This window comes from Nerophis lumbriciformis, linkage group LG19 (genome assembly GCF_033978685.3).
Source record: "Nerophis lumbriciformis linkage group LG19, RoL_Nlum_v2.1, whole genome shotgun sequence".
Taxonomy (NCBI): Eukaryota; Metazoa; Chordata; class Actinopteri; order Syngnathiformes; family Syngnathidae; genus Nerophis; species Nerophis lumbriciformis.
Window position 1 is genome coordinate 44566625 of NC_084566.2, and position 12500 is coordinate 44579124.

General features: G+C 40.0%; 1 protein-coding gene across 1 annotated transcript in view; it reads left to right on the forward strand.

Annotated features, from left to right (window-relative positions):
* LOC133618950 (dynein beta chain, ciliary-like) overlaps positions 1-11597 on the forward strand; it is a 30855-nt gene extending 19258 nt beyond the window's left edge. Inside the window, exons 13-19 of the mRNA XM_072915159.1 lie at positions 1764-1964; positions 6432-6767; positions 10855-10932; positions 10988-11043; positions 11111-11222; positions 11284-11453; positions 11558-11597. Of these exons, the coding sequence (XP_072771260.1) occupies positions 1764-1964; positions 6432-6767; positions 10855-10932; positions 10988-11043; positions 11111-11222; positions 11284-11453; positions 11558-11597 (993 nt within the window). The remainder of the gene's footprint in view (positions 1-1763; positions 1965-6431; positions 6768-10854; positions 10933-10987; positions 11044-11110; positions 11223-11283; positions 11454-11557) is intronic.
* Positions 11598-12500: the final 903 nt, after the last annotated feature.

Sequence of the window (12500 nt, forward strand, 5' to 3'; positions counted from 1 at the left end):
TCCAAACATATTGCTGGGTATCGTGGCCAAACAGCTCTATTTTTGTTTCATCTGATCACAGAACTTTCCTCCAGAAGCATACCTGCCAACTACTCCGGTTTTCCCGTAATTAGTACGGTTTTCATCAACCTATTCCGGGTTACGGTTGCAGTGATAAAAAATACGGTTTTTCATTAATTAAAAAAAAATATTTAAAAAAAAGTTTTAATCACGAAATCGCGTAACAACAATGACATTCGACCTGCTTCCCGTAACTTCCTATCGAGCCATTCCGCGAGGCTATTTATAGCACCGCTGCCAAGCACGAGGCACCAGTTGCCATTGTTTCCAAACGAGCGAACGATCATGGAATCAGCCGGAGAAAAATCGCAAACGAGTCTTAAACCGAAAAGAAAACTGCAGTCATTCCGTGAAGAATATTCAAAAGCCTATCCGGGAATAATTATCCGTTCCAAAAAGGGTGAAAACTACGCGAATTGCACCTTGTGCAGACAAGATTTTTCGATCGGACACGGAGGAATTAGCGATGTAAAAGACCACGTTGGGACAAAAAAACACAAGTCTAATGCCGTTGCTAGCGATACAAGTGGAAAACTTTCAACGTTTTTCGGATTATAGCCACAAAAAGGTAATGACACCAATGTTATCTATTGGAATTGTTTAGTACTGTTATACTGTTAAAAGTGTTTATACTATTTATGCTTTCAAGTCCAAGTTGAAGAAATCTTGTTAAATGTTGACAGCATAACTACCAAAATACAGAAGTATGTCCTTAATATTTTTGCAGTTCTATTTCTGTTGAAAAGTTCAAATGATTACATTAGAGATGTGATGTGCCACTTTTCAAGTGTCTGATGGCTTCCATTAATTTTCATTCATTTTTCATATTTTGAATTCTTTTGAAAGGCTTACAAAAAAACGACATTTGAATTGTAATTCCATGCTATTGACAGGACTATTAATTTTAATGAAGTTAGCTTACCATGTTTACAGTATGATAATTGTGATAGAAATGTGAATTTTAGGCACAGAATATTTTTTACAATTGAACAAGGCAGTAGATTATACAAGCTTGGACAGAAAGTTAATAATGACACCAATTTCTTTTTTTTATGGAATTGTTTAGTACTGTTTTACCATTTGTTTACTGTAAAAAGTGTTTATACTTTCAATGAACAAATTGAAGTCTTGTGAAAGGTTGACAGGATAACTGGCATTAACTGTCAAAATAATTTCAAACTATTGAAGTTAGCTTACAGAATAAACATGTCAATCAACCCATATGATTTTTGCTGTAATATTTTTGTTTTGAAAAGTCACTGTGACTGATAGAAAAGTGATGGTTTTAGCAACATTTTAACCTGTCTGAATGCTAATAATCATTTTGCGTCGGGGGGCGAAGCCTGAACCCCCCACCAGGACTTTGTCCTGGACCTACCGGGGCCTGCGGCCCCTGGACCCTGGCTACTAGGTTTTTCTGATTTCAAAAGTTGGCAGGTATGCAGAAGGTCTTATCTTTGTCCATGTGATGTCAGGTGAAATTGTTTACATGATATTTATGCATTGCAACAACCTCACTGCAGCGACATGAATCTGTTAACCATTACATTACCAAGAGCTGCAGAGTTCATTGAAAAAGACACTTCTCTAAAAGAAGATTTGTTTTTCTGCTACCTCATTTATGCAAAACATCAGAAGTTAAGTAAGTAAAGTGCAATGTAATGGCTAACTGTAACAAAAGTTTGATTCCGCGCCCCTTCTAGAGCATTTGGAGTCGCGTCCGCAAAAGCAAAGCGAACCTGGAGGCCATCCAGAACCTGATGGCCAGACTGAGTCAGTGTGCATGTGTGAGCAGGAAAAGTGGTGACTCTACTCCTCTGCTGCTCTCTGACATTGATGAAAGTGTCACCAAACAACATGCTCTCATCAGCAGCACTGGGAAGCAGCTTCACACACTTCTGCAGGTACTTAGTGAAACACACGTCTGCAGGTACTTAGTGAAACACACTTCTGCAGGTACTTGGTGAAACACACTTCTGCAGGTACTTAGTGAAACACACGTCTGCAGGTACTTAGTGAAACACACTTCTGCAGGTACTTAGTGAAACACACTTCTGCAGGTACTTGGTGAAACACACTTCTGCAGGTACTTAGTGAAGCACACTGATTTACTCCGAAATGTGTGCACTATAACACCTCCCAAGTTGATAACACACGGAAAGCTGATCTACTAAATGTGTGCAAAGTGGGTTGCGTCCGTTCATTGAGCAGAATAATCCTTGTCTTCATGCAGAATATATACTGATCATCAAAACGGGAGGAGAAGATGCAATTTTATGATGCAATGTGATTATCAACACTCATCGTTTTTAGAGCATCATTTAGCACTCCTGAAAAGTACTGAGTTGTAGACACAGCTGCAGGATCATCAACATACGTGTGTGTGTCATGATCTATCAAGGAATAAAAACATATTAGACAAATTGTCTATTCAGCAACATACTCTTATAATTTCAAAGCTGCATGCTGGGCGACTAAGGGCTTGATTAAAAAATAAATGATTGTTTTTCTTAATGCCGTTCGTTTTTTCATAAATACCGTATTTTCCGCACTCTAAGGCATACTTGCCAACCCTCCCGAATTTTCCGGGAGACTCCCGAAATTCAGCGCCTCTCCCGAAAACCTCCCGGGACAAATATTCTCCCGAAAATCTCCCGATTTTCAGCCGGAGCTGGAGGCCACGCCCCCTCCAGCTCCATGCGGACCTGAGTGAGGACAGCCTTTTTTCATGACGGGAGGACAACAGGGTGACAAGAAGTAAATCATCCAGACTAGAGATAAATTCTATTATTATGTTTATTTTACCTAAAAATAAATATATTTATTAATTAAAAAAAAAAAAAAAACTAAATAAATTTTTACTATATTTTGCTAAAAACATCAAAATTAATTGTATTTTTATTTGTATTTTTTTGTGACTCCTTATTACATCCAGCCATAGAATTATACATTGAAATAAACATATTTGAAATAATTGATTTTAAATTATCATAATAATTAATTTAAAATGACCATATTTAATTATTAAAATAATTGCTTGTTTATCAACAACTTTAGCATTTTATTCATTACATTTTGAAACTTTCAGAAGCCAAGCAATGTTATATTCCTTAATATTTATTTATGCAAGTTTGAAGTATCAATTATCCAAACACAGTTTTGTTTGCATATTTTCAGGAGATATATATATATATATATATATATATATATATATATATATATATATATGTCTTAATAAGGTTATCCAAAAAATAGTGCTCGATACCATAGTAGAGCGCAATATATGTATGTGTGGGAAAAAAATCACAAGACTATTTCATCTCTACAGGCCTGTTTCATGAGGGGGTTCCCTCAATCATCAGGAGATTTTAATGGGAGCATTCACATACCATGGTTTATATAGGGCACAGAGTGGGTGGGTACAGGCTGGCGTAGGGGCGTGTGATTAATTAATCTGATTGACAAACACTTTCCCAAAGACAACACCCTAAGAAAAGTATTCAACAAGAACAACATTAAATTGAGCTACAGCTGTATGAACAATATACGACAAATTATCTCAAACCACAACAAAACAATTGCAAATGAGCCGTCGGCCCCCGGACAGAGCGACTCCAAAACCAACAAAGACTGTAACTGCCGAAAGAAACCTGATTGCCCTCTCAACGGGGGGTGCTTACAAACATCAGTTGTCTACCAATCTAAGGTAACACGCAAGGACATTAACACATCCGACACATATGTAGGATTAACCGAGGGAGAGTTCAAAACCAGATGGAACAATCACAAGGCTTCTTTCAGGAACCAAAACCTGCGGAATACCACAGAACTCAGCAAACACATTTGGGACCTCAAAGACAATAATGTTGAATATTCAATAACATGGCAAATTCTTGCATCCAGCACACCTTACAATAGTGGTAATAAAAGATGCAACCTATGCTTGAAAGAGAAACTGTTTATTATTTACCGTCCAGACCTGTCATCCCTCAACAAGCGCAGCGAAATTGTAACAGCATGCCGCCACAGACGGAAACACCTCCTAGGTAACACATGAGCCAATCACCACGCCCCTACGCCAGCCTGTACCCACCCACTCTGTGCCCTATATAAACCATGGTATGTGAATGCTCCCATTAAAATCTCCTGATGATTGAGGGAACCCCCTCATGAAACAGGCCTGTAGAGATGAAGTAGTCTTGTGATTTTTTTCCCACACATACATATATATATATATATATATGTATATATATGTATGAAATACTTGACTTGGTGAATTCTAGCTGTCAATATACTCCTCCCCTCTTAACCACGCCCCGCCCCACCCCGACCACGCCCCCACCCCCACCTCCCGAAATCGGAGGTCTCAAGGTTGGCAAGTATGCTATAAGGTGCACCTAAAAACCTCCAATTTTCTCAAAAGCTGACAGTGCGCCTTATATATGGACCAATATTGAGCCACAACAGGTCTCGTAACCCCAGCCTCTACTGTAGCGTCTATTCTATGCGCCTTATAATGCGGTGCGCCTTATATATGAACAAAGTTTTAAAATAGGCCATTCATTGAAGGTGCGCCTTATAATGCGGTGCGCCTTATATATGAACCAAGTTTTAAAATAGGCCATTCATTGAAGGTGCGCCTTATAATCCGGTGCGCCTTATAGTGCGGAAAATACGGTAATATATATTCTTAAGATAGCGCCTATATTAAAAACATTTTGAAGTATGGATGTTTTTTGTGTGTCTTGAGCACATAAGTGCTTTAGTGCAAAAGGAGAAAAATGGGCTCTGTTGTGGATACACTTTGGACTTAAAAAGTGTTAGAGGTCTCCTGCATGTTAGAAAACGCCACAGGTACACTACAACAAGTCAGTGTTCAAAAACAAGAAAAAAAAATACAAAAATGAGGGGTATTTTACTTGAACTAAGCAAAATTATCTGCCAATAGAACAAGAACATGTGTCTTTCCAAAACAAGTCAAATTAGCTAACCTCAAAGAACCCAAAAATAGCTTCAAATAAGTATATTCTCACTAATAACAAGTGCACTTTTCTTGGTAGAAAAAACAAATATGAGACCTTTTTGCTCAATATGTTGAAAAATATTGTTAATAAAGTAAATGCTAGTGCCATTATCTTGACATAATGATATGTGTCATGATTTTTTTTTCCATGTTTGAAGTAAGAAATGATGACTTTAAAAAAGTAGTTTTATACTTGTGAGTGTTGATGACACAACACTTGATATTCTAGTTTCAAGCATGTTTTACTCAATATAGGTCAGGGGTCGGCAACCCGCGGCTCTAGATGCGGCTCTTTAGCGCCGCCCTAGTGGCTCTCTGGAGCTTTTTCAAAAATGTATGAAAAATGGAAAAAGTTGAGGGTAAAAAATATATTTTTTGTTTTAATATGGTTTCTGTAGGAGGACAAACATGACACAAACCTCCCTAATTGTTATAAAGCACACTGTTTATATTAAACATGCTTCACTGATTCGAGTATTTGGCGAGCGCCGTTTTGTCCTACTAATTTTGGCGGTCCTTGAACTCATCTTAGTTTGTTTACACGTATAACTTTCTAGGATGTGTTTTATGCCACTTCTTTTTCTGTCTCATGTTGTCCACCAAACTTTTAACATTGTGCATGAATCCACAAAGGTGAGTTTTGTTGATGTTATTGACTTGTGTGGAGTGCTAATCAGACATATTTGGTCACTGCATGACTGCGAGCTAATCGATGCTAACATGCTATTTAGGCTAGCTATATGTACATATTGCATCATTATGCCTCATTTGTAGCTATATTTGAGCTCATTTAGTTTCCTTTAAGTCCTCTTGATTCAATGTATATCTCATGACACACTATCTGTATGTAATATGGCTTTTCATTTTTTGCGGCTCCAGAGAGTTTTGTTTTTGTATTTTTGGTCCAATAAGGCTCTTTCAACATTTTGGGTTGCCGACCCCTGATATAGGTTATCACATCTCAGCAACAAGCTGTAATATCTTACTGAGATCATTTAGGAGCAAAACACTTCAAACAAGTAAAACACTCTAACATCAAATCTGCTTAGTGAGAAGAATGATCTTATCAGACAGAAAATAAGCAAATATCAGCCTTATTTGACATATTTCATCTTACTTACATTTCACTTTTTGCAGTGTAGGATGATCAAATGAATGTGTGAGTGTCTGCCCCATGTAGTACATGCAACATCCTTGTCTACATAAGTCGGTCTGCACCACTTTTGAATTGCACTTGCAGAAAATGCCCACTAATAGCACACGCAGTGTTATAGATTGCACACTCTGTTTAGCGTGTGGTATTAGGATCTTACTAAATAATGTGTTCCTAATATCTTTCCTATTCCAGGAGAACCTGTCTCTCCTGGCCGTGGCCGACGTGAACAGTATTGAGTGGCAGGCCTACTCGGATTACGTGGACCACATGGTCTTGTCAGGCTTGTGTGCGGCCACCCGCTGCTCTCTGCGATACCTGCTGGATAACACCGATGCAGCCCGGCGTATCGCTCCGCTGTTTGAGGTCCGCTTGGTGCTGAAGGGCGACGGCATGAGCTTTGACCCCCCGCTTGACTGCAGCCACACGGGCAACTTCTTTGACATTGTGGATAAGATGGTGGCTGACATCCTAAACCAGGCGTCGTTCATACCCAGAGTGGCGAGGCACAAACGTCTGGACCACTATCAGGTAGATTTGTTCAGCACATACTTACAAACCCCGTTTCCATATGAGTTGGGAAATTGTGTTAGATGTAAATATAAACGGAATACAATGATTTGCAAATCCTTTTCAACCCATATTCAATTGAATATGCTACAAAGACAACATATTTGATGTTCAAACTCATAAACTTTATTTTTTGCAAATAATAATTAACTTAGAATTTGATGCCAGCAAAACACGTGACAAAGAAGTTGGGAAAGGTGGCAATAAATACTGATAAAGTTGAGGAATGCTCATCAAACCCCTGCTTATTTCAGCAAGACAATGCCAAGCCACATTCAGCACGTGTTACAACAGCGTGGCTTCGTAAAAAAAGAGTGCGGGTACTTTCCTGGCCCGCCTGCAGTCCAGACCTGTCTCCCATCGAAAATGTGTGGCGCAATAGCAATAGTACAGCACATACATACAATAGTACAGTAATAGTACAGCACATACAATAGTACAGCACATACATACAATAGTACAGCAATAGTACAGCACATACATACAATAGTACATACAATAGTAGCACATACATACAATAGTACATACAATAGTACAGCACATACATACAATAGTACATACAATAGTACAGCACATACATACAATAGTACAGCAATAGTACAGCACATACATACAATAGTACATACAATAGTAGCACATACATACAATAGTACATACAATAGTACAGCACATACATACACATGAAGCAGCTTGTTTGATGCTCTAACGCAGTGTTTTTCAACTCTTGAGCCATGAGACAGTCTGGTGTGCCGTGGGAGATTATGTCATTTCACCTAATTTGGTTAAAAATATTTTGTTGCAAACCAGTTATTATAATCCGCAAATAATGTGTCGGTACTGTCTAGAGCTCGGCAGAGTAACCGTGTAATACTCTTCCATATCAGTAGGTGGCAGCAGCTAGCTAATTGCTTTGTAAATAAACAAAAGACAGGTGCCGCTAAGAAAAGGCTTTGAAGCTTAGGGAAGGCTACAACTGACCTGGCTGCAAAGTAAACAGAATGCTGGACGACAGCAAAGACTTACAGCGTGTGGAGCAGAGACGGCGTCCACAAAGTACATCCGAACATGATATGACAATCAACCCCCCTTTTAGACCAGTTGATCTGCCATTTCTTTTCTGGTTTTCTGGACTCTCACACTATTATGTTAGATCCACTATGGACTGGACTCTCACACTATTATGTTAGATCCACTACGGACTGGACTCTCACACTATTATGTTAGATCCACTATGGACTGGACTCTCACTATTACGTTAGATCCACTATGGACAGGACTCTCCCACTATTATGTTAGATCCACTATGGACTGGACTCTCACACTATTATGTTAGATCCACTATGGACTGGACTCTCACACTATTATGTTAGATCCACTATGGACTGGACTCTCACTATTATGTTAGATCCACTATGGACTGGACTCTCACTATTATGTTAGATCCACTATGGACTGGACCCTCACACTATTATGTTAGATCCACTATGGACTGGACTCTCACACTATTATGTTAGATCCACTATGGACTGGACTCTCACACTATTATGTTAGATCCACTATGGACTGGACTCTCACTATTACGTTAGATCCACTATGGACAGGACTCTCCCACTATTATGTTAGATCCACTATGGACTGGACTCTCACACTATTATGTTAGATCCACTATGGACTGGACTCTCACACTATTATGTTAGATCCACTATGGACTGGACTCTCACTATTATGTTAGATCCACTATGGACTGGACTCTCACACTATTATGTTAGATCCACTACGGACTGGACTCTCACACTATTATGTTAGATCCACTATGGACTGGACTCTCACTATTACGTTAGATCCACTATGGACAGGACTCTCCCACTATTATGTTAGATCCACTATGGACTGGACTCTCACACTATTATGTTAGATCCACTATGGACTGGACTCTCACACTATTATGTTAGATCCACTATAGACTGGACTCTCACTATTATGTTAGATCCACTATGGACTGGACTCTCACTATTATGTTAGATCCACTATGGACTGGACTCTCACACTATTATGTTAGATCCACTATGGACTGGACTCTCACACTATTATGTTAGATCCACTATGGACTGGACTCTCACTATTATGTTAGATCCACTATGGACTGGACTCTCACTATTATGTTAGATCCACTATGGACTGGACCCTCACACTATTATGTTAGATCCACTATGGACTGGACTCTCACACTATTATGTTAGATCCACTATGGACTGGACTCTCACACTATTATGTTAGATCCACTATGGACTGGACTCTCACTATTATGTTAGATCCACTATGGACTGGACTCTCACACTATTATGTTAGATCCACTATGGACTGGACTCTCACACTATTATGTTAGATCCACTATGGACTGGACTCTCACACTATTATGTTAGATCCACTATGGACTGGACTCTCACTATTATGTTAGATCCACTATGGACTGGACTCTCACACTATTATGTTAGATCCACTATGGACTGGACTCTCACACTATTATGTTAGATCCACTATGGACTGGACTCTCACTATTATGTTAGATCCACTATGGACTGGACTCTCACTATTATGTTAGATCCACTATGGACTGGACTCTCACTATTATGTTAGATCCACTATGGACTGGACTCTCACACTATTATGTTAGATCCACTATGGACTGGACTCTCACACTATTATGTTAGATCCACTATGGACTGGACTCTCACTATTATGTTAGATCCACTATGGACTGGACTCTCACTATTATGTTAGATCCACTATGGACTGGACTCTCACACTATTATGTTAGATCCACTGTGGACTGGACTCTCACACTATTATGTTAGATCCACTATGGACTGGACTCTCACTATTATGTTAGATCCACTATGGACTGGACTCTCACTATTATGTTAGATCCACTATGGACTGGACTCTCACTATTATGTTAGATCCACTATGGACTGGACTCTCACACTATTATGTTAGATCCACTATGGACTGGACTCTCACTATTATGTTAGATCCACTATGGACTGGACTCTCACACTATTATGTTAGATCCACTGTGGACTGGACTCTCACACTATTATGCTAGATCCTTTCTCATTGTCATCCCATTGGGTTGAGTTTTTCCTTGGCCTGATGTGGGATCTGAGCTGAGGATGTTGTTGTGTCTTGTGCAGTCCTTTGAGACACTTGTGATTTAGGGCTATATGAGGAAACATTGATTGATTGATCAACAATGTCCCCACAAAGAAGGATAAAAACAACTGAAATATTCTTGATTGCTAAAACAAAGTAGATGCGGGAAATATCGCTCAAAGGAAGACATGAAACTGCTACAGGAAAATACCAAAAAAAGAGAAAAAGCCACCAAAATAGGACCACAAGACAAGAAGTAAAACACTACACACAGGAAAACAGCAAAAAAGTCCAAATAAGTCAGGGTGTGATGTGACAGGTGGTGACAGTACACCTACTTTGAGACAAGAGCTATAGTGATGCATGCTTGGTTATGCTTTAAAGTCATATCCAACAATTGTGACAACGACTTTTTACTGTCAACTGAGTTTCATTTTTTAATGATTTCTGCTGGTGGTGTTCCTCCGCATGTGCCTGGGCTCAAAGAGACTAAAAACATTGCTCTAACAAAGAGACTAAAAACATTGCTCTGACAAAGAGACTAAAAACATTGCTCTAACAAAGAGACTAAAAACATTGCTCTAACAAAGAGACTAAAAACATTGCTCTAACAAAGAGACTAAAAACATTGCTCTAACAAAGAGACTAAAAACATTGCTCTGACAAAGAGACTAAAAACATTGCTCTAACAAAGAGACTAAAAACACTGCTCTAACAAAGAGACTAAAAACATTGCTCTAACAAAGAGACTAAAGAACAGTGCTCTAACAAAGAGACTAAAAACATTGCTCTAACAAAGAGACTAAAAACATTGCTCTAACAAAGAGACTAAAAACATTGTTCTAACAAAGAGACTAAAGAACAGTGCTCTAACACAAAGCATGTATTCACGCAGAGTGACATCAACCAAATAAAGGAATTGTCAGACATGTGCTGGACTTTGCGCTCCCGAGCACGTGCAGCCACCAACAAGGTGAGTACCTGTCTGTCTGCACACCTGACACACTAACAGCTGCATGCTGGTCCAGGTCAGAGAACATCAAGAAGTGTTGAACAGCTACCAACACCTCTGGACTGATGACAGGTTAGAACGCGGCGCACGTGTTAACCTCTCCTCAAGTAGTGTTTAAAAACCTCGTTTTCTTCAACAGGTCAGAATTCATGAGGCAGTTTGTGCTGTATGGCCGCGTGTTGAGTCCAGAGGAAGCTGAGCTGCATGAACTGAAGAAGAACCCTCCCACTCTGGAAAACTTCAAAGAGCAGGTGATTTCAGCTTTCATTTTGTGTCAGCTATGTCCGTGAAAGAAAAGCTTCTTCCCGACAGATCGATGTGTTTGAGTGTCTGCATGAGCGAGTGAGCGAGATGGAGGACGGGAAGGTGTTTTGTGGCTGGCTGCAGCTGGACGTCAGACCCTTTAAGCACACGCTGATGAACGTCATCAAGAGATGGAGCTGGATGCTGAAGGAGCACCTCCTGAACCATGTCCAGCAGAGGTCAGACGCATTGCAGCTAACAAGTCTGCATTTTTACACATTTCCTGTAGAGATGTGCTATCCACTAAAAAAGGTCCAACACATGTCTCTCACTCACTAAATAGCAACGTGTCAAGCAGTCATGGCCAGGTGATGCACCTGTGAACATCAACACCAACATGTGTTTCAACTTGAGATGTACGATAATATCGACCTAAGTGAATGCAAGCATACTTGGTCAACAGCCATACAGGTCACACTGAGGGTGGCCGTATAAACAAGTTTAACACTGTTACAAATATGCGCCACACTGTGAACCCACACCAAACAAGAATGACAAACACATTTCGGGAGAACATCCGCACCGTAACACAACAGAACAAATACCCAGAACCCCTTGCAGCACTAACTCTTCCGGGACGCTACAAGATACACCCCCCGCTACCACCAAACCCTGGATGGGGCGAGGTACACCCCTTTGTCCACAACTGCGTGAGCAAATAGTCAAACAGTTTAAGAACAACGTTTCTTAAAGTGCAATTGCAAGAAATTGAGGGATTTCAACATCTACGCTCCATAATATCATCAAAAGGTTGAGAGAATGTGGAGAAATCACTCCACGTAAGCGGCATGGCCGGAAACCAACATTGAATGACCGTGACCTTCCATCCCTCAGACGGCACTGTATCACAAACCGACATCAATCTCTAAAGGATATCACCACATGGGCTCAGGAACACTTCAGAAAACCACTGTCACTAAATACAATTGGTCGCTACATCTGTAAGTGCAAGTTAAAGCTCTCCTATGCAAAGCAAAAGCCATTTATCAACAACACCCAGAAACGCCGCCGGCTTCTCTGGGCCCGAGATCATCTAAGATGGACTCATGCAAAGTGGAAAAGTGTTCTGTGGTCTGACGAGTCCACATTTCAAATTGTTTTTGGAAATATTCAACATCGTGTCATCCGGACCAAAGGGGAAGTGAACCATCCAGACTGTTATCGACGCAAAGTTGAAAAGCCAGCATGTGTGATGGTATGGGGGTGCATTAGTGCCCAAGACATGG